The sequence below is a fragment of the Geotrypetes seraphini genome, chromosome 3 (genome assembly GCF_902459505.1).
Source record: "Geotrypetes seraphini chromosome 3, aGeoSer1.1, whole genome shotgun sequence".
In the NCBI taxonomy this organism is placed as follows: domain Eukaryota; kingdom Metazoa; phylum Chordata; class Amphibia; order Gymnophiona; family Dermophiidae; genus Geotrypetes; species Geotrypetes seraphini.
In genome coordinates, this window is record NC_047086.1 from 180,408,194 (window position 1) to 180,431,845 (window position 23,652).

General features: G+C 43.7%; 1 protein-coding gene across 1 annotated transcript in view; it reads left to right on the plus strand.

Annotated features, from left to right (window-relative positions):
* TIAM2 (TIAM Rac1 associated GEF 2) overlaps window positions 1–23,652 on the plus strand; it is a 296,813-nt gene that overhangs the window by 57,014 nt on the left and 216,147 nt on the right. Inside the window, exon 8 of the mRNA XM_033937889.1 lies at window positions 10,265–10,333. Within this exon, the coding sequence (XP_033793780.1) occupies window positions 10,265–10,333 (69 nt within the window). The remainder of the gene's footprint in view (window positions 1–10,264; window positions 10,334–23,652) is intronic.

Here is a 23,652-nt window from a genome sequence, read left to right on the forward strand (position 1 = left end):
AGACATATCCCATAATTGTCTGTGGGTGTTGTTTTAGAAGCATCTGCATGTTTAAATAGCAAAATATACACATGTACTTCACATACACACACAAATAAAGGTAAAAAACAACCAAACCACTATTTGCACATGTACATCCCCATGCCGTAGCTGTATTTATAAGCCTGTTGAAAACGTGTTTGCTGGGCTTTGTACCTTTACCACAATTTAATGGACTTTAACGTTTATATCACTTCATTCAAAATTTAACAAGCATTTATCAACGCTGTTCAAGGAGGTTTTTTTTTAAGCCAGTAAAGTACTTACCCTTTCCAGTCTTTCAGCAAGATTTCATCTGTCTGAAGATGGGGTTCTGAGGCTTTTTACCTCCTTATATTAAATTCAGTAGTTGCAGTATGTCATTGAATGATTTTCAAAAAATTTTTAGAGTTGGGAAGCTACTGTTTGACCTGGATCGGTAGCATGAAATGTTGCCACTGTTTGGATTTCTGCCAGGTACTTGTGACTTGGATTGACCAGGAAACTGGGCTAGATGGCCCTTTGGTCCGACCCAGTATGGCTATTCTTATGTTCTTATGTGCTATTCTGTAAGATAGTGTATAAATGTCTTAGCATATAACTACAAGGGGAGTACATAGGGGAAGAGCATGGGCATGTCTCCCACTTACTGAAGAAATTACACATTGCAAAATAAAGCCTTTAGATTAGTATATTCTGCTAGGAAGTTTGATAGAGTAACACCATTGTATATCAAGGCTCACTGGTTACCTATGCGGGTGCAAATAATTTTTAGTGTTTTAAGATCCTGTATGGGCAAATAATAATAACTTTATTTTTATATACCGCCATACCACAAACAGTTCTAAGCGGTTTACAAGGGAAGAGACTATATACAGACAGCGACATTACAGAGAACTTTCGAAATTACATTGGTATGTTAAGCTTAGTCAGGTTTATCTGGAAGTGTTTTAGAAGTACATCAGGTTAAAGTGGGGTCAGAGAAATTTATCAAAGAGATAAGTTTTAATACCACAATACATGACAAAACTTGTGGTTTGGTCATCTCTTCAAGGTACATGTCAATAAAAAAAAAATCAATTCCCATTTTATGAAGTCGCGTTAGACCTTTTTATCATCAGCTGCGGCGGTAAAAACACTTGACACTAGAGTGTTGGAGCTAATACCGATAAAAAAGCCTAATGTGGTTTTATAAAAGGGGGCCAAAATTTTATTGCATTTTCCTGGAGGTACAGGAGTGCGATATGAGTAAATCTTTGTTATCTACACTTCCCCCTCCCCATTCGCAGTTCCTGCACTCGCGGTGTCATATAATTGCTATTTTTTCTGGGGAGGGGGAAAATAAAAATATGTAACAAAAATCCATCTTTTTTTCCTCCCTGCCGCCTTCCCGGCCTTACCTGGTGGTCTAGAGGGCTTTCGGGGCAGAAGCGATCTTCCTATGCTCCTGCCCCGGGCAGATTGCCATGAGGAAATGGCTGCTGGGAGTTCCTGTAGTCTCTCGAGACTACGTTGGGAACTCCCTACAGCCATTTCCTGATGGCGATCTGCACGGGGCAGGAGCGTAGGAAGATCCCTCCTGCCCCGAAAGCCTTCTAGGCCATCAGGTAAGGCCGGGATGCCAGGGGAAGGCGGGGGGTGGGTCAGAGCCGGATAATCGCGGTTTTTCAGCATTCGCAGTCCGGCTCTGCCCGTATCCCCCGCGAATGATGAGGGAGAAGTGTACTTTTTCCTGTCAAAGCACAAAAATGTGGAATGAGCTCTCTCAGGCTATTTAGAAGAACTGTTGATTATGTGCTCTTTAGAAAATGTCTAAAAGCCTGGTTGTTTCAGAGGTTTTGCATTGGAAATAAGCAATCACATTGATTTATTATATGTGCTAATTTCTTCCCAGTATGCCTGGATCTTTGATACTTTGTAAACCATATGAATCAGTCTGAGTGCATGCATGATGTATAAGTACTATATTAGTATTATTCAAGTAGCTTATAATATGCTACATAGAATACTTACATACGCCCTTTCAGGAAATTGGTTAAAACAATGTTCTTTGGGGAGGGGATGTTTTGGATATTTGGGGTTGGCCTCATTGTTGATCTAAATCCAATATTTTCTTGTATTTCGCTTTTGGCATTTACCCTTTCAAGGGTTTGGTGGATTACATGAAGATTGGTGGTTGATTATTTGATCCTATCTTCTGTTTTATTTCTGGCTCTGATGGTGCCATAGTGTTTTGGTCTTTTTGGCATCTATGGCACCATAAGTTAGAGAGTAGATTTATATTACAGGGATTGGTGGGGAGTTGGACTGGGGTCTGGGTAAGTTTATTGATGTTCTGTACGCTAAGTCTGTAGAATTTGTAATGAGCATGGTTTTGTTTTAAACATTTTTCAATACACAGATTTAGACATGAAAGTAAAGGTTGGGGGGAAGGGTGTTATAGGGTTTTGAATGTATAAGCTTCTGAGATTTTGGCTAGGTAGAGGGGGAGATCATATGAGTCTTGATAACCACAGCGATGTGCGTAAAAATGTTTTGTAACCTATCATCATTTCCCAATATAGTAGGTTTTATACATGTGTTATTAGAATTCACTGGGCGAGAAATAGACATTTGTTGTAGGGGGGGGAGTTCAGAGGGTTTATGTGACTTTGTTATGTGTGTTTCGATTTGTTTGATGATTTGTAAAATGCTTTATTGAAAAATTATATAAAAACAGATTGTACATAAAACAATGTTATTTAAGAAATGTTTCCCTTGAATGGCAGATTTGCTTTTATGTTACAGTTTTTTATCCCAGGACAAGCAGGCAGCATATTCTTTACGCATGGGTGACGTCACCGACGGAGCCCCCGGTACGGACCTTTTTACTAGAAAGTTCTAGTTGGCCGCACCGCGCGTGCGCGAGTGCCTTCCCGCCCGACGGAGGAGTGCGTGGTCCCCAGTTTCTTCGTTTCCGCGGAGCGAAGAAGACGTGCGTTTTTCAACTCCGTTGAAATCCTCTTTTTGCCTTCCCGCTCGCGTTCTTTTTCGTTTTTATTCACCTTCGGGTGCTTTTTTCTTTCATTTAAAAAAAAAAAAATATATATATATTTTCTTTTGACTTCGTTTTTCGTTCTTGCCCCGGCGGGGCCTGTTGTCACGATCCAGGCCTCGGGGTTTGATTTTGCGGAGGCCGTGTTTCCATTCATGCCCCCGCAGCCCGGTTTTAAGAAGTGCCAGCGGTGTGCACGCCCGATCTCCCTCACTGACCCACACAATTGGTGTTTACAGTGCTTGGGACCTGAGCATCGGGCGGACTCCTGCACCCGCTGTGCCACTCTTAAAAAACGCACTTTGAAGAATCGTCAAATCCAGCAAAGTCTACTGTTCGGCACCGGCCCGACTATGGACTCGACTTCTTCAACTGCGGCACCGTCGAAATCGGCACCGACCACTTCGACACCGCCTGAAACTACATCGGCGCCACCGGCGCCAAGTAAGCCGGCTAAGAAGCCTTCCACCCTTGAGCGCCCTCCCACCTCGGTGGCGACACCAGCTCTTTCGGCTCCACGCCGAACCAAAAAGCGCTCCGCTCCGATATCGGTGAGTGCCTCGTCATCGGCCTCCTCATCGCCGGAGCGTAGAGCGGCACCCATGGAACCAAAGCAGAAAAAAGTGGTTCCGGTGCCACCCCTGGATGACCGCATTGCGGCCATCCTCCAGGATAAGTTGCAGGAACAACTCCAACAGCAACTTAAACAGCTCTTGCCCTCTATCCTGGCACCGCTGCTTTCGGTACCAGACCGGCCCGAGCCCCGCACCGTCCAACCGGTATCCACGCCATCGGTACCTATGGACTCCTCCATGCCCATTCTCTCGGCGCCACATCTCCAGGCCCATGCCGAGGCTGTCGCCTTGACGACGACCGATCCTCCTCGGGACCGAACGGAACACCGGTCTTCCCGCGAACCTGACCGGCACCGTTCTTCCCGGGACCAAGACAGACACAGGTCTTCATCCCCCGGTACCGTCTCGGTACGCTCAGGCAAGTCTCGGTCTAAAACTCACCATACCGAGCCTTCCACTCCAGTCTCTCGACACGCGCACACCGATGTCAGAGACCCGGACCTCTGGGAAGAATCCCCCCTCGGTACCGAGGAGGATGCATCGTCGTCGGACGAAGAGCCTTCGGCCCCCGATACCACATCTAAACCTGAGCAATCTTCCTTTTCTAAATTCCTCAGGGAGTTATCGGGGGCCTTATCTTTGCCTCTGGAATCTGACTCTAAGAAGTCACAGGCTTTCCTGGAGGCATTAGATTTCGATCAACCCCCTAAAGAGTTCCTAAAGTTGCCCGTGCATGACATCCTACGGGAAACTTTTTATAAAAATTGGGAGAATCCACTGACTGTCCCTGGGGCGCCCCGTAAACTGGATAGCCTTTACAGGGTTATTCCAATCCCGGGATTTGATAAACCCCAGCTGCCCCATGAGTCTCTCCTGGTAGAGTCCACTTTAAAAAAGACTCAGGGCTCTAGTGTTTATGCCTCCACCCCTCCTGGCAGAGAGGGCAAAACTATGGACAAGTTTGGCAAGCGGCTCTACCAGAATGCCATGCTTGCCAACAGGGCAAACAACTACTCTTTCCATTTTTCATTCTACCTGAAACATCTGGTAATGCAACTCTCCGCCATGCAAAAGTACATGCCGGAGCACAAGGTTCCACTATTCCAGCAGCACATCTCCTGCCTGCTTCAACTGAGAAAATTTATGGTGCGCTCTATCTATGACTCTTTTGAGCTCACCTCCCGTGCATCTGCCATCGCTGTGGCTATGCGCCGCCTGGCCTGGCTCAGGGTCTCTGATCTGGACGTCAACCATCAGGACCGACTAGCCAACGCCCCATGTCTGGGAGACGAATTATTCGGAGAGTCCCTGGATACCACCACACAGAAACTCTCCGCCCATGAGACCAGATGGGATACTCTCATTAAACCAAAGAAGAAGGCTCCTCCTGCTCGTCCTTACCGACCGCAGACTTCTTATCAGCGCAGGTTCTCCGCTAGGCCGCTCAACCCACCTTCGCAGCAACCTAGGCGGGCCCGCCAACACCAACACACCCAGGCTCGTGCACAGTCTAATCAACCTGCCAAGCCTCTTCCTCCTGCCAAACCTTCTCAGCCCTTTTGACTCCTCTCTCCAGGGCTTAGCCAGTCTTCCACCCTCATTGCCTCTTCCTCAGCCAATCGGAGGCAGGCTCCACATCTTCATCAGCCGTTGGGAGGTCATCACATCGGACCAGTGGGTCCTCAACATCATCCGCCACGGCTACTCTCTCAACTTCCAGACTCTTCCACCAGACAATCCTCCCGTAGAGTCTGCTTCTCTTTCAACTCAAACCCCCCTCCTCCTGAGGGAGGTCCAATCCCTCCTTCTTCTCAATGCCATCGAAGAAGTACCTCCGGAACAAAGAGGCCGGGGATTCTACTCCCGTTACTTTCTAGTTCCAAAGAAGACAGGAGACCTACGTCCCATTCTCGATCTCAGGGACCTCAACAAGTGTCTAGTCAAGGAGAAGTTCAGAATGCTCTCCCTTGCCACGCTTTACCCTCATCTCTCTCAGAACGACTGGCTATGTTCCCTGGACCTCAAAGAGGCCTACACTCACATCCCAATCAATCCAACTTCACGTCGCTACCTCCGATTCCAGGTGCACCATCGCCATTATCAGTACAAAGTGCTACCTTTTGGCCTCGCTTCATCACCCAGGGTGTTCACCAAATGCCTCATTGTGGCGGCGGCCTTCCTCAGGTCTCACAACCTTCAGGTGTTTCCCTACTTGGACGATTGGTTGGTGAAAACACCTACGTCTCCGCTTGTGCTACAAGCCACTCATCATACCATCTCTCTCCTCCATCTTCTGGGGTTCGAGATCAACTACCCCAAGTCGCATCTGTTTCCCACACAGCGCCTTCAATTCATTGGAGCAGTTCTCGACACCACACTAATGGGGGCGTTTCTCCCCTCCGACCGTCAGCGGAATCTGCTCCGCCTGTGTCGTCAGGTGCTCCTTCATTACTCCATTCCTGCCAGACAGATGATGGTCCTCCTGGGCCACATGGCCTCGACGGTGCATGTGCTTCCCCTGGCACGACTCCACCTCAGGACACCTCAATGGACTCTGGCCAACCAGTGGTCACAGACCTCGAATCTTCTTTCTCATCCCATCTCTGTGACATCGTCTCTTCAGCGATCTCTACAATGGTGGTTGAACTCCTCAAATCTTTCCAGGGGCCTTCTTTTTCATCTGCCCCCGCATTCCATGATCATCACCACGGATGCCTCCCCTTATGCATGGGGAGCTCACCTGGGAGACCTACGCACCCAAGGTCTTTGGACCCCACAGGAGCGTCTACATCACATCAATTTCCTAGAACTACGAGCCATGTTCTACGCTCTCAAGGCCTTCCAGCACCTTCTTTGTCCTCAGGTTCTGCTCCTGTGCACGGACAACCAAGTCGCCATGTACTACATAAACAAACAGGGCGGCACCGGATCCCGCCTCCTTTGTCAGGAGGCTCTTCGCATTTGGACCTGGGCCACGGCCCGCAGTCTCTTCCTCAAGGCTGTCTATATCCAGGGCGAACAGAACTCCCTGGCCGACAATCTCAGTCGCATCCTGCAACCTCACGAGTGGACTTTGGATCCTCCCACGCTCCTCTCCATTTTTGCTCGCTGGGGCACTCTGCAAGTGGACCTATTTGCAGCCCCTCACAACCATCAGCTGCCCCAGTTCTGCTCCAGACTCTTCTCTCCTCACCGTCTGGCCCCGGATGCATTCCTTCTCGATTGGACGGATCGGTTCCTCTATGCCTTTCCTCCTCTACCTCTGATGTTGCGGACTTTATCCAAACTCCGCAGGGACGGAGCCACCATGATCCTCATAGCTCCCCGGTGGCCTCGTCAACACTGGTTCTCCCTCCTGCTTCAGCTCAGCTCCAGGGAGCCCATTCCTCTACCTGTGTTTCCTACTCTACTTACACAGCAGCATCAGTCTCTACTACATCCCAATCTGTCTTCGCTCCACCTGACAGCTTGGTTTCTCTCGGGCTGACCTCTCCAGGAAATCTATCTCAGCCTGTCCGTCTCATTTTGGACGCCTCCAGGAAACCGGCCACTCTCCAATGTTACCATCAGAAGTGGACCAGGTTCTCCTCTTGGTGCCTCCGTCATCATCACAATCCCACCTCTTTAGCGGTGGAAACTGTTCTGGACTACTTGCTCTCCCTGTCCAACGCAGGCCTCAAGTCTACCTCAATCAGAGTCCATCTCAGTGCCATCACGGCATTTCATGAGCCTGTCCTCGGAAAACCTCTCACGGCTCACCCTCTGGTTTCCCGATTCATGAGGGGCCTCTTCAACATCAAACCACCTCTGAAGCCTCCTCCGGTCGTCTGGGACCTGAATGTGGTTTTGTCTGCCCTCATGAAACCTCCTTTTGAGCCACTTGCCACAACTTCACTCAAATTTCTGACATGGAAGGTGCTTTTCCTCATTGCCATCACCTCTGCCAGGAGGGTTAGTGAGCTTCATGCACTAGTTGCCGATCCACCGTTCACTATTTTTCATCATGATGGGTTCTGCGCACCCATCCAAAGTTCCTCCCCAAGGTGGTCTCAGCTTTTCACCTCAACCAGTCCATTGTGTTGCCTGTTTTCTTCCCGAAACCTCATTCACATCCCGGGGAACAGGCATTGCACAGTCTTGATTGCAAGCGTGCCCTGGCTTACTATCTTGATCGTACAAGGGCTCACCGCTTGTCCCCTCAGCTCTTCCTGACCTTCGACCCGAATCGTTTGGGTCGACCGGTCTCTAAACGGACGCTATCCAACTGGCTTGCAGCTTGCATCGCGTTCTGTTATGCTCGGGCCGGTCTGTCACTGGACGGTGCTGTCACGGCCCACAGGGTGAGAGCTATGGCCGCTTCTGTTGCTTTCCTCCGTTCCACACCCATAGAGGAAATCTGCAAGGCGGCCACCTGGTCCTCAGTTCACACATTCACTACTCACTACTGTCTGGATGCTTTCTCCAGACGGGATGGGCACTTCGGCCAATCTGTACTTCAGAATTTATTTTCCTAATGGCCAACCATCCCTCCTCCCTCTTTGTTAGCTTGGAGGTCACCCATGTGTAAAGAATATGCTGCCTGCTTGTCCTGGGATAAAGCACAGTTACTTACCGTAACAGGTGTTATCCAGGGACAGCAGGCAGATATTCTTACGTCCCACCCTCCTCCCCGGGTTGGCTTCTTAGCTGGCTTATACTAACTGGGGACCACGCACTCCTCCGTCGGGCGGGAAGGCACTCGCGCACGCGCGGTGCGGCCAACTAGAACTTTCTAGTAAAAAGGTCCTTACCGGGGGCTCCGTCGGTGACGTCACCCATGCGTAAAGAATATCTGCCTGCTGTCCCTGGATAACACCTGTTACGGTAAGTAACTGTGCTTATTGTTCTTTCATTGTGAACTTATTTTTATGATGTCTTGTTAGTGCTATGTATGCTTTTATTGTAACTCGCTCAGAATTGTAGGATGACTGTGAGTAATACAGTGGAACCTTGGTTTACGAGCATAATTCGTTCCAGAAGCATGCTCGTAAATCAAGTTACTCGTATATCAAAGCGAGTTTCCCCATAGGAATGAATGGAAACTCGCTTTGATTCTTTCTACCTCCTCCCCCCCACCCGAGGCTACCGGCGCTGCTCCATCACCCGCTCTCCCCCGCTCTAACTAGCATCATACCCCCAAACCGGCATCGCACCACCCCCCCGCGAACGCCCCCCCCCGCGAGAACCGCATCGCACCCCCGTGCTGAAAGCGGCATCCGCCCGCCCTTCCTCTCAAACACACGCAGATGCTCAAGGCCCGGCCCAGGCAAGAGGCGGGAGCTTGCTTTCACTCTCACAACCAGCAGAAGGGGTAAGGAGCGTGTTTGAGAGGAAGGGCGGGCGGATGCCGCTTTCAGCACGGGGGTGCGATGCAGTTCTTGCAGGGGGGCATTCGCGGGGGGGGGGGTTTGCAATGCCGGTTCGGGGGGTGCGATGCCGGTTAGAGCGGGGGGGGGGAGGTACTCGCATATCGGAACATGCTCGGTTTGCGAGGCAAAAGTTTGCATAGTGATTTGCTCGTCTTGCAAAACACTCGCAAACCGGGTTACTCGCAAACCGAGGTTACACTGTACTTTAAAAAAAAAACCTTGCCATAAATGGTCATGCCTTTTCAGGTTTATGCTAGTATTGTATAGCGGCTGTTTTAGAAGTGGCGCTCAGCACGTGGCATCCGTGCAGCTAACCGGATGCATTAAGTAATAGAATTGACCTGCATGTGCTGAACTCAATATTCTTATTCACTCTTTGGTGATTTCTAAGATCGATTATTGCAATTCTCTCTTCAAGGGAATTGCATTGAACAAAATAAAGCGTCTTCAAATTATTCAAAATGCTTCCATTAAGCTTATAACCAAATCCAGAAAGTTTGACCACGTAACACCGCTTCTTAAAAATGCACACTGGCTTCCAGTTATCCATCGAATTACATATAAGCTTTGTATACTGACGTTCAAATCTCTTTGTAATAAAACTCCAGCATTTATATACAAATTATTAATTCCATACTCTCCAAATAGAGTTTTGAGATCCAATGAACAGAATTTATTGACTATTCCTTCGCTGAATGTTATTAATACAAGAAGGCAACTTATTTTTTCGGTTACCTCACCACAGACTTGGAATGCCCTTCCAATGTTTTTAAGGGAAGAACAGGAACTTGGAAAATTTAAAAGTAATTTAAAAACATTTCTTTTCAAGGATGCCTTTGAAAACTAATTTTAATACCCCAAAGCCCTAATAAATTTCATCTTATAATATTTTATTGTTATTTTGTTTACCTTCTGTATCTTTCCCTTTTTGTTTCTACTTTACTTTATTGATTTGTATTTCACTCCCCCTTTACCCAATGTTATGAGTATGTTAAGTTAAATTTCAATCCCTTGTCATTATTTAAATTCTGTTTTTTTTATTGTATTGTTTCCCATCAAATGTAATTTTTAAACTGTTCATCGCTTAGAAGTATGATTAAGCGATTAATCAAAAAAACTATTAAACTTGAAACTTGAATGCATTAACGCAGCTGAGTAAAAAGAGACCAGAATTTGATGTGTTAATTAACCTGTTTTGGTTTTGTATGTGTGTGTGTGTTTTTTGTTAGGTTTTTGATGCCAGTAGAAACCAGGGCTGTACAGGTGTGCAGCCATCTCAGAACAACAATTCTGCTGAGGTAAGGGGCTCTAGACTTCTTGTGAGAACATTTTTCAATTTAAGGTGACCAGAAAATGGCTGGTTTGGGGGGGGGGGAGGGTGTTGGCCTTGTGATTTATTGTGAAGCAGGGTAGAGAATGACATGGGGACAAATTTTCCCTGTCCCCGTGGGAACTCATTTTCCCATCCTGTTAAGTTCTTTTCCTGTCCTTGCCCCATTCCTGCAAACTTTGTCCTCATCTGTTCAAGCCTCAAACACTTTAAAATCATAAGTGTCCGAGGCTTATGTGGTTAAGGTAGAGCTTACAGGAATGAGGCAGGGACAGCACCAAAACTTACAGGGACAGGACGGGGAAAAATGTGTCCCCATGTCATTCTCTAAAGCAGGGCTTTTTCTAAGACTCATGATCAGAGTTCTTACATCAGATGAAATATTTACGGAGAATGGCAGATTGGTCTTTGCATTTTAAGCAGGTTCTGTATAAGTGCAATTGATATCAGCTCTCTAGAAAGAGGCCCATCATATCCTATGAAATGCAAATAAAATGATAATGAAATGGAAGGGAATAATATTGAATGATAACTTGTTGCACAGAGCAAAAAAATGATTCCTGAGTGTGATTATACTGTATAGAATGTATTCACTGCCCCAACAATTGGAAACTGATATTAGAGAATTCAAACCACAAATTCAATGCAAAGTAATACCCACAGAAAAGAGGATCTCCAAACACCCCTGGAATCCAATCAATAGAAGGAGACCAATTTCGGGGTAAGGGTATCATCATTGATCACAATTTCTGTGGGAAAATTTTAATAATTTAATTTATATTAATCTTTTTAAATTATTTTATTAAATATTCGTGTAAACTTTAATATATTTCAATAATTCATTTTTCTCTCATTCAAGGATTTCAAAGAGCTGGCAACAATCTTAATGTGACATAAGACACTGAGTCTGGCAAATAATCGAATAATTATCAACAAGCACTTATCTTTTTAAACCCGACGGAGGCCAAGTCCGTTTCATGCCAACGGGCTTCTTCAGGGGAAACAGCAGCTTGCATTGGATGCCAGTGTTTTACATTTAACGATTGTCTGATATTATGTCACAGCATTGCCTTAAAACAAGGCAATATAAATTTATATATATATATATTAAATATAAATTAAATTATTAAAATTTTCCCACAGAAATTGTGATCAATGATGATACCCTTACCCCGAAATTGGTCTCCTTCTATTGATTGGATTCCAGGGGTGTTTTGAGATCCTCTTTTCTGTGGGTATTACTTTGCATTGAATCACCAGAGAGTTCTATTTTGTATGGTATACTGTATAGAATGGCAATAGTTCTCTGGACAGTGCCAGATAATCAAGCAGAAACATGCCTAGAGACACCTAAGGTTAGTAGGACTCCCACCCTTAGAGGGGCATAATGAAAACATACATCTAAGTCTGATTTGGACGAAGGGCGCTAGTTGCCCAAAGTTGGCAGAGCACAAAAGTTCATTCTTGAAAAATAAATCAAACGTATACTTTTTTTTGAAAATCGTCTATCTGTATGTCCAGGCGTTTGATCGTCTAGAGTGCCACTACGTCTGTCTTTATACCACATTCTCGTTCAGATAGTCGTCCAAGTCCCAAGAACAAGACCTTTTGGATGTGGGAGGGGCCAGCAATGTGACGGACTGGTCACCCAGACATTGCAACAGAGTAGTGAGGTCCCTTACAGGGCACTGCTGTGAACTTCACAAAAAGGGTGCCACATAAACATCTCAGCAGAAGTCCCACATAAGTAATGTTGAGCCCCCCTAAACCCACCATACCCATCTGTCTACAACCCCAATAACCCTTATGGCTACAGGTGGCACTATATGGTAGTACAGTAGGGTTTGGGTTGTTTTTTTTTTTTTTTTTTTTTGGGCGAGCTCACATTTTTCACCTTGAATGTAGAATGGCTTATGAGCCTGGGTCTTCCTCTTACCCCCCCAGGTTGTTAAGCGACCTCTGTGCAGCTCTAGTAGTCTTTCCTTTAGCAGGTGCTGATGTTCCGGAGACAGGTATGCACATTTTTATTCCAAATTTTATGGCGGTGTGAGGGTTCAGTGATCATTGGGGGAGTGTGTGTGTGTGTGGGGGGTCTGTACTTCGAGTCTGCAGTGGTTATCTGGTCCCTTTGGAGACCTGATTTTAGGTCACCTAAGCCACAACATGTAATAAGTTCCTTCCAGAAAGATACATTCACACGCATGAGTTGGAAACAATTCCTTGAAACTCTGCCCTATCACTGCGTTGTATCTTGCTGATTCAGATGTGGTTTTCATTTTCTATATACAGTGGTGCCTCACACAACGAACTTAATTCGTTCCAGGAGCAAGTTTGTTATGCGAAAAGTTCGTTATGTGAAACGCGTTTTCCCATAACAATACATGTTAAAAAAAATAATTCGTTCTGCAGCATAAAATATGCTAAGATGACATAAAAAAAGATAAATTTGTCAAAATGGTGAAAATGGTGGTCTTGCTGAGGCCAAACTCTTTGACGAGGTCACACTGTTTTACCCCACATTCACTCCTTCTAATTATTTCCCGTTTCATTTCAACAGAAATCACCTTCCTGCTTTTTTTAAAGCCATGATATATAAAAAATATTGAGTTTATCTTAAAAGGACGACTGTATAGAGAGGGCAGTTAAGCGCAGTGACTAACGACTGCCTGCAGTGCCTGCGCGGAAGGATGCAATACATCGGCAGCTCGGGCGACTTCGTTGTGTGAAACGAAGTTCGTTGTGTGAAACGAAGTTCGTTGTGTGAAGTTCGTTGTGTGAAACGAAGTTCGTTGTGTGAATCAAGACATGAAGTTCGTTGTGTGCAGCGTTCGTTATGCGAGGCACCACTATAGTAAATTCTACTGTGAAGCTTAGTGAACTAATTTATAGCTTGTTTAATGTTCTCGTAAGCTATGTATTGTGACACCCAGTGACTGACTTACATAGTTTGCTGTGGTTACTATGTGAACAGACAAATAGTAATAGAGAAGCATGGCAATGCCTTTGCTGGTATACAGTGGCACCCTGTGGTTAAACTGTAAAATCTACCCTTGGAACTCTTTTGACAGTGAGATTAAATGATTAGAAGCGTGATTACGTTTGGTTTCATTTTGTTTCCAAACCACCCCACCTGCTTCCCTTGCAAGTCAGCGACACACACAGGCAACGCATATAAAACAAATGTGCACGGACAGACACTTATACCCACAAGAGCACGCAGAGAGGTTGGAAAGAATTCCATGAGTCATGCGCCGCACGATCTTCCACTTATTAAAAATTGGCGTTACATCGACTAGCACGATTGTTGATTTTAACGTTAGGTTATAGGTTGCTGGGTCTGCATTTCATGTTTGAGTTAATTTAGAAGTTTGGGGTGATTATCTTCTGGTCCTGGTGATTTGTTAATCTTTAGTTTGTTGCTCTGTTCCATCTTTCATTTTCACAGCTATTTCTTTGGCTGCGCTCTGAATCATCAGCTTCAAAAATTGTTTACACTGTTGTTTTCTGACTAATGAACTCGTTCACTTTTCCTGCTTTGTCTCTGTCCTTCCTAAGCACTTCTTTCACACACCGGTTGTCAAGTGATCCAGCTGACGTCCTCAAAGCCTTCCTGCGTTTCATGAACACGAGGATGATTTTATTTGTCATTTTTGTTTCTACAGTATAATCCCCAAATTCTTTTTCATGCTGCTTTATTAATGTTTAACTTGTCAGTTCTTTCCTATTCTTTTATTTTTTTAAGTCTTCCTTCTATGGTTAAATAGTATTAAGCCAGCTAAGCGATAGTATTTTTATTTTTCAAGTAGAGTAATTCTATAATTGGGTGCCAGCCTTGCATGCGTAAATGCCAAGAGTGTTGGTACTTGTTATTGTGCTACACCAGGGCTAGGCAAACTTTACACAAAGAGGGCCACATGAACGTCACTACTACTCCTTGAGGGCCACAATGTTGTATAATGTTGGAACTGGAAATATACAGAGCTCTATAGACCTTCAATGATAAATAATCAAAATTTAACTAAAATGATAAAAAAACAAACTGCTAGAATTGCTATTCTGAAAATATTTATAAAATAACAGTATTTAGAATCATCAAAGCTGTGGTTAATGACATAGAGACATGATGGCAGATAAAGGCCAAATGGCCCATCCAGTCTGCCCATCCGCAGGATCCACTATCTCTTCCTCTCCCTAAGAGATCCCATGTGCTTGTCCCACGCTTTCTTGAATTCAGACACAGTCTTTGTCTCTACCACAGAAACATGATGTTTCTTGAGTATACTTCCCCTGGTCTCAGGGGCAGCATAAAATTCTGTGGTGGGCATACATGCTGTTCTATAAAGTAGTACATAACTACAAAGGGTGTACACATGGAAAGGGCATGGGCGTGTCCCCATCATATACAGTACACATAATATAGAATGCAATATTGCACATATCGCGTGGTGTACTTAGGCAAGCATCATTTGTCTCGCCAGGCAATATGATAATCTAATCTAATCTAATCTTTTATTTGTGCGTCGCTCATACCTATACATGCTCAAGGCAACTGTAAAGAGAGGTAAGAGGGGAGAGAAAGAGGAGGGGGGGAAAGGAGGTGGATAGGTAGGATGGAGAGGAAGGGGAGAGAGAGGAAGGGAAAGAGAGAGAGGAGAGGGTAATGGAGGTTAAGTATCGAACAGATGGGTTTTCAGTTTTCTTCGAAAGATGATGTGGCAAGGTTCAGTTCTGGTCTTTTCTGTAAGACTATTCCAAGTTTTGACTCCTAGGAAGGTAAGCATGGAGTGGAAAACTCGTTTATAGTGAAGATCTTTAGTGGATGGGAGATTTAGTAGCATCCGGTTGAGGGTTCTGCGGGAAGTAGACCATGCTATTGAGAAGAGTTGGATGAGTGGGGTCGCAGAGTTTCCATAAAGTATGCAGTGAATGATGAAAGATATTTTGAATGTCTCCTTGTTCATTAAATTTTATTGGCTGCCTGTTGAATTTTGTGTGAAATGTATGGTCTTGGTTTTAACCTTCAAGGCTCTTCTTATGGGAGTACTAGTCTTCCTTGCTGCTTTTTAACCATCTCGTATACTCCTTGGATCTTTTTTTTTTTCTTTTAATTGAAATTTTAAGCCATAACAGTGAAATAACATAACATTATACCATAGATATGATATAAATCCAAACATAACAAAAACTGTAAGTACAGAAATGGAAGCAGGACATGTTACAGACAAGCTAGATTAAAATCTGTGTAAATAACAGTTTTAAACATGTTACAACTAGTCAAAACATGTCAAACTCCTTAAATCTTTGAATGACCCTAGATTGTTCTTCCCAATCCAGGCAAAAGCCTAGTGGGATTTATTAAAATGATAAATGATCCATTTATGGCAGTGCTATAGAAATTAGTAGTAGTAGTAGTGGTAGCACACTGGTAATTTATAACACCATCTTAGTGCACAGATATTGTTATCGAATTGGTACCCAACACATAGCATCTGTGTGCAAACTTGAGGCACCTTCAGCTCTCATTTTAATCATGCAGGCAGTCATCTATTCTTTCCTCTATCTTTTTAATGCATGAAATATATTTTATTTGATTCCCAGAGGGTATTTTTAAACAAACTTCATGCCTCATTCAGTTCATTTTATTGTAGTCTCCTTTTTTAATGTTATTTCAGTAGTTTTTCCTAATATTTTCTCTCCAGTGATTGTGTCAAGTTTGTATTGTGATTGCTACTGCCGAAAAGATTTGTTAGACTAAAATTAATTCCCGTCTTATTGATTCTTTGACCCTCTGCTTCATGAAACAATCATTGATGGCATCTGGGAACTTTACCTCTCTAGCAGTTTCTGATGAGACATTTATCCAATCAATAATTCTGGTCTCCTTATCTCAAGAAAGATATAGTGGCGCTAGAAAAGGTTCAAAGAAGAGCGACCAAGATGGTAAAGGGGATGGAACTCCTCTCGTATGAAGAAAGACTAAAACAGTTAGGGCTCTTCAGCTTGGAAAAGAGACGGCTGAGGGGAGATATGATTGAAGTCTACAAAATTCTGAGTGGAGTAAAACGGGTACAAGTCGATCGATTTTTCACTCCGTTAAAAATTACAAAGACTAGGGGACACTTGATGAAGTTACAGGGAAATACTCTTAAAACCAATAGGAGGAAATTTTTTTTCACTCAGAGAATAGTTAAGCTCTGGAACGTGTTGCCAGATGATGTGGTGAGAGCGGATAGCGTAGCTGATTTTAAGAAAGGTTTGGACAAGTTCCTGGAGGAAAAGTCCATAGTCTGTTATTGAGAAAGACATGGGGGAAACCACTGCTTGCCCTGTATTGGTAGCATGGAATATTGCTACACCTTAGGTTTTGGCCAGGTACTAGTGACCTGGATTGGCCACCGTGAAAACGGGTTACTGGGCTTGATGTCTAGATTCAACCGGCATAGGAGGCGAAGTGCTGGACTGGTTCCGAGGCTTCCTTACGACCCGCACCTATCAAGTTCGCTTCAATTACAACCTCTCTAAAACATGGAGAAACCCATCAGGCGTTCCACAGGGGTCCCCACTATCCCCATTACTCTTCAACGTCTATATAGCTTCACTAGGAACGAAGCTAACCCAATGAGGCATAAAAGTATTCAGCTATGCAGATGACTTCACAATCATAATCCCGTTTACAACATCCCCCTCTGAAATCATCCCCACAGCAACTGAAGCGCTAAACACGATGGATCAATGGACCACAGATTTCAAACTGAAGCTCAATTCAGAAAAAACTAAATTCTTCATAGCCTCGCCACACGCACAGAATACGACAATACCACTACACATTAACAATCTAAACTACCCCATTCAACCAACGATGAAGATTCTAGGAGTAATACTAGACCAAGGACTAACCATGAAAGACCACATAGACTCCTTAATCAAAAGAGGGTTTTTCACTCTCTGGAAACTTAAGTCCATTAAGGCGTACTTCCACACGTCCGCTTTCAGAATGCTAGTACAATCCCTAATACTAAACCACCTAGACTATTGCAACATCACCCATCTGACAATCCCCCAGAAGCAAATGCAAAGACTACAATTGATACAAAATGCAGCAGTCAGGATGATTTTCGGGCTGAAGAAGTCCGATCACGTAACCCCTTCCTACCGACTCCTACACTGGCTGCCTATGGAGGCGCGCACGAAGTTCAAGCTAGGATGTCTTTGCTTCAAAGTATTAAATGGTCTAGCCCCAAAATACATTACAGACCTCTTCTCATTCCCAACCAACAGACATGAAAGAAAAACACACATGAAATTTGTCTCCCCACCGGCTAGAGGGTGCAAATATAAGAGACACCATCAACAACTGCTATCATATCAAGCAGCCATATGGGGTAAAGACCTAGAAAAATTAATTATGCACACAAACAACTATGAAGAATTCAGGAAACACCTAAAAACTTACCTATTCCTGAAATACCTAGGTAACGAACCGGAACATCAACTCCCCTCGTAACATCACCACATACCTGAACGTGCAAATTGCTAACCCCAAACCCCTATTCGCTAAATATGAACACTCTATGAACTTACGGAATATTACTACTCTGTACAAACAACATGGCACCTCCTGGCCTTGCAACACACAAACTGACGTTAACATCATTAATGTCATCAGATGTACACTGCTATATTCTCTCATTCGAAATATACGAAATATACAATGCTATACTCTTTAAGTAGCTGTTCGTAAAGTTTCACTTGATTGTATTTACAGTTTCTTATTGTAAACCGCCTAGAAGTCGCAAGATTGTTGGCGGTATATAAGAATAAAGTTATTATTATTATTATTATTATTGATGGACCATTGGTCTGACCCAGTAAAGCTATTCTTATGTTTTCATGTTCTTAATTGAAATCGCCCATTATTATTGTGTTTGCTAGTTTTATTAGCATTTGACAATCTGTTTTTCACCCTGGCTAGGTGGATGGTAGTATACTCCCACTTGTATATTTTTCACCCCGTCATACATATAATTTCTATCTGTAAAGTTTTCAGAGTGCTGTTAATGCTTGCAGAACTTTAATCCTGCATATCTATCAGGCATTTATCAGTATAGACTACTGATACAAATGTATCACAAATATTGTGCCAAGTGAACACATCTTTGCTGTTTGAAGATAATTAAAACTTGATGATTTCTGGCTGGAAGGTTCCCCAGTATGGACAGGAAAGGCCATTCTGTGGTCCTTCAACTGAGTCAGCTGTCAAAGAGCTTGAAAAACTGCTTCCAGAGCCTTGTTTGTAAGTGATGTTTTTGGAATTTAATTGAAAACTAAAGCACAGCCTGTGCTTTCATTGGAGAATGATTGTCTTGTAATCTCTCACATAGTTGGTTGAGCCTCTGTAACCACTTTAATTTCTATTTTTAGCAAAATGTCTTTCTATCATTGGCATCAGCACCAGCAGAGTTAAAGCCACTGATAAACAGCTGTGTGTATGAATGCTGGGGAGCGGCACCAGTTATTTTTGGAAGTGTGATTACTGGCTATTTTGGGCTCAACTTCAGACAGATCAGTAAAACTCATCTTCTGTAATTCTGGAAACCATAGATCGCATGGGGCCAAGACTGAAGAAAAAAAAAAAAAGCCACATTCGTCATACTTCCCCTTTGTTTTAACCTGCAGATTTCTGGGCTGACCTGTAAGAGTCTAGCCAAGAACCCATGAAGAACCCCTTTGAATTTCTATGCATTAGATAGAGTGTTAGATATAGTGTCACTCATTGAGCATTAGGACTCTTTTAAGTAGGCTGGTTCAAGGAATTATAATCTAAGAGAAGTTGAGCTTGAAGCAAGTAAGTATGAAAACCACAACTGAGTGGTGCCCTCCCTAATCCTAGTAAAGGAAGGGGCTGGTTTCTAGCCTAAGTATAATGGCATGGCACACTGCTGTACAATGGGAGTATATGCATTGGCAGTCAGACGCATTATCTGTCATACTTTCCTGCTATGGCTTCTCCATGTCAGCAGAATAGAAGCAGCTAAGGTGGTCCAAGGAGGAGGAACAACCAAAGTTGCAGTCATAAAGATTTATTTGAGCCAGACCTGACTTGGCCAAGCTTCGGCAAAAGCCTTTGTCAAGGGGTCATCAAACTCTTCCACAAGTGCTGTTGAAACACAAATGTTCACATATACAGTATTACTGCCAAAAGAGTGATTACTACCGAAAGAGTGATAGAATAACTGCATTTGAAGGAAGATGCTATCTCTCTTTCAGCAGTGAGATTATGTATGTGAATATTTGTGTTTCTATAGCACTTGTGGAAGAGTTTGATGACCCTCGACAAAGCCTTTTGCTGAAAATTGGCCAAGCCAGGTCCGGCTCAAATAAATCTTTATGACTGCAACTTTGGTTGTTCCTCCTCCTTTGACTACCTTTGCTGCTTCTATTCTGCTGCAAAGGTTATATTTCTGCTTCTGGTGTCCTGGTTCTCCATGTCAACCATCCTTATAAATATTTAAGTGCAGTTGACTGCTTATTTTTCTGTAGGGAGAAGAAGCATTCTATAGAGGTCTATTTAGGACAGAAGATATCTTTAAGGCCTTTCATTGTAATATTCAGCTGAAAGTGGGTTGCTGCATCCTAAAGACATGTATGTGTTTCAGGGGGAAAATTTCAGAGGTTACAAATTGCTCTCGAGGGCAGTGTGAATTTGTCTGTATTAATACATAAGTACTTCAGCATTAAATTGTGTCACACACAGGATTTTACAATATCTCCTTAAATCAATTTTATGGATTTGTGATGGAGAAATGTCCCACTCACCCCTTCCATCCATCCCATCCAGAAAACTATACCCAGAATCATTCTGACATTTTTTGTGCTGGTTATCTTTTTTGCTAGCAGGGAAAATGCCATCTTGAAATTGGCACATACATACCTGAGCACAAAATTCCTATCCTTGTACATTGGGATAAGGTGTGGATCTGTTTCCAAATTTCAAATCAGGCCCTACATTTTGTTGTTTTTTTGCTTAAATGCAGATGAAAGGATTCTTACAGAGCCAATGGAAGAGATAGTTGGGAATGGCAAAATTATCAAAGGTTTGATGGGTGAGCCTTGGGGAGAGATATGAAACATGGGTAGGTGAGTGGTAGAAGAGGAGTATGGCCAAGGTTTGGATAAGGAGGAAATGGTTTGAAGAATGAGTTGATTAAAGAGCACAGGAGAGTAAATGAGGGCTTAGCCTTATGATTGTGTTATAAGAACATAAGAACATAAGCAGTGCCTCCGCCGGGTCAGACCATAGGTCCATCCTGCCCAGCAGTCCGCTCCCGCGGCGGCCCAAACAGGTCACGACCTGTCTGAATCACCAGAAGGGGCCCCTTGCCACCTTGGTTTCTCATTAAAGTCCTATCTTCCCATCAAAGTCCTCACCCTCTGGTCTTGCCCATGCACGACCTGGTTGGCTTTCTATACTTATTACCTGGTTAGCTTTCTATACTTGGTAATAAGTATAGAAAGCCAACCAGGTCGTGCATGGGCAAGACTATGTTTTTCATTGAACTCTGTATTAACAGTTTGTTGTTTGCCTTCACTGCTTTGGCTGGGTTGCTTAGTATATAGAAAGATGGTTTATAAAAGATGGACTTAGCTTGCTTTTTTATTATTATTATTGTCCATTCTGGCACTTTCTTTCTGATGAGTCACTTGGGTGGTTTAAGTGGGCCAACTAACTGCATGGAACCTTAGCCTTTATTTGAAAATAACCTGGGGTTTTGTAATGTACCAGTTTTTCCAAGTGTGGGTGTTAACTGAAAGGAATAACTTTAGTGGCAATAAAAATGACACACTGAGTCATTCTAAAGGCTGCCGAGGGAAGTAGGAACCTCAGGCTGGTGGCCAGAGTACAGAACATGCTCTGCTGAGTCACTGTCGTAATGGGTGGAGACAGTGGATGAATAGAATGCAGCGAATGTGGAGAAGGGAATAAGAACCTTTCAGAATGGAGCTCCATAAGGAACATTTAAGTTTCCAGAGAAGCTGCTTTAAGTAATGGGGGCAGTATCAGAGCCATGGTCACTGTATAAAGACAAGTGGATATTTTATCTGCCTGTGCTGACATTTCGTGGTCCTGTCTGTTGAGATAGGTCTGCAGAATGTGCAGCCCTAAACTTAAGCAGATAACTGATCCATTTGAAATTAGCACTGACCTTTGAGTGGTTCCCCCTGACCTCCGGATACTATAAAGACAGTGGTCTCAAACTTAAACCCTTTGCAGGGCCACAGTTTGGATTTGTAGGTACTTGGAGGGCCTCATAAAAAATAGTTAATGTCTTATTAAAGAAATGACAATTTTGCATGGGGTAAAGCTCTTTATAGTTTATAAATCTTTCCTTTGGGCTAAGTCTTAATAATAATATTGTAATTTATAGCTAAAGAGACATATGATCAAGAAACTGTTTTGTTTTACTTTTGTGATTATGATAAACATACCGAGGGCCTCAAAATAGTATTTGGCGGGCCACGAGTTTGAGACCATTGCTATAAAAGTCACCCAAATTAATTAGCTAATGGGCTCTAATTACTTAATTATTGAAGTTAACAAGGACTTAATTGGCACAAATTATGTTATGTTATGTTAATCAGATTTTCTATTCTGCCTTTAAGGTCAGATTACATTACAATAAATTGGGTCAGTTTAAGTTACCCAAGAAGTTACAATGGACAGTTTAACATAGACATTCAATACGGTTCCTAGTACAGGTAGATCAGTACAACTATTAATACAATTAGGTCATAGTTACAACTACATAGTTATAAGTACAAGTAGGTCATCGTTGGCTCTTCATTTTGTCCCAGGAGTTGCATAAGACAATTCCCATTTCAGTTACTTCAGGATTGGCTCCCTGTCTTGGTACAGAAATGTTTTTAAAAGCTTTTTGAACCTGAGATAGTGGTCACAAGATCATATTAAGATTTGGGCCCTGATCTGACTTTGGGCTAGATTCACTAAGCAAACCGATCGTATACCGATTGGTTTACGACCCCTTTGCAACCTGATTTTACTCCACGTACCTGATTTTACTCCACTTACTTCTCTGCCGATCTGATTCCGATCCGCGCTTGCAAATGAGGGGAACGGCATGCAAAGTAGGCAGGGACATGATTCACAAAACAAATTTTGCGAACCGACTGGGCTGGCCGATCAACCCAAGAAGAGACTGCTGGGGACCAGTCGCAAACGGCCTTTCTGACTCTGCAGCTCCATTGCCGCCCTGCTCTCTGCTACCCCGACAATTATCTCTCTGCCCTGAATCGCCGCCCTGCTCTTCCTTGTATTGCTGCCCTGCTCTCCCCTGAATCTCTCCTGCCTGCCACCCCAAATCTCTCCTGCCCTTCCCCACACAGCGAGCCCGTGGTTTTAATCCGCGGGTTTAAGTAGGTTAAAACCACGGGCTCACAAAGAAGTTGAGAGGTTTAAAAAAAGAGGCTCCTGCTACTGCCGGGGATCGAGTTGGGCCCCCCCCCCAAAAAAAAGCAAACAAAAAAACCCGCAGCAAATGAGCACAAACGCATACGCAAACCATCTACTAGTGATCCATTTGGTGCATGGGGGCGTTTCTCCAATCACCCCATTAGAATATTGTTGCTTGAAGAATCCATTGGACCTGCCCAGATCGGTCACGATCGGGCAGGTTATTGAATCTAGCCCTATGTGCTATTCTATAACAATGAGTACCTAAATTGGATCGCATGCAACTCAAAAGGGGGGCGGGTCAGGGGAGTTCACCAAAGTGCATGCACCATGGGGGATCTGTGTACAATCTGTGAACAAGTATTTACACCAGGTTTCATGTGGTGTATGTTCTCACATTTAAAGTTGAACGCGGAATTTGGTGCTCATCCCAAAGCACCCTTTATCGAGTAGCACTGAGCGCCAAATTTTAATTGGATGCCATTTATAGAATCTGGTCCTAAATGGATTCTTTTATCTGGGTATTAGCTGAATATGGCGGCAATCTGGATAAATATTGGCTCTGCCGTCAGAATGCCTTGTCCCCTACAAAATCTAACTGGTTAAGTGGTCTGTACAAAAATGTATCCATTCACCATCAGTGAATGTTTAAAAAAAATAAAAATAAATGAAGAGCATCGGGAGTGATGACATAAGTGCTTTGGAAAATTGACATTAACATTTTTGCAAATCATTAATTTTTTTTGGGCGTGAGGGAGTTTCAACCCAATTGAAAAGAAAGTCCTACTTGTAGCTATTTGCTCCCTGACTTCTAAAGT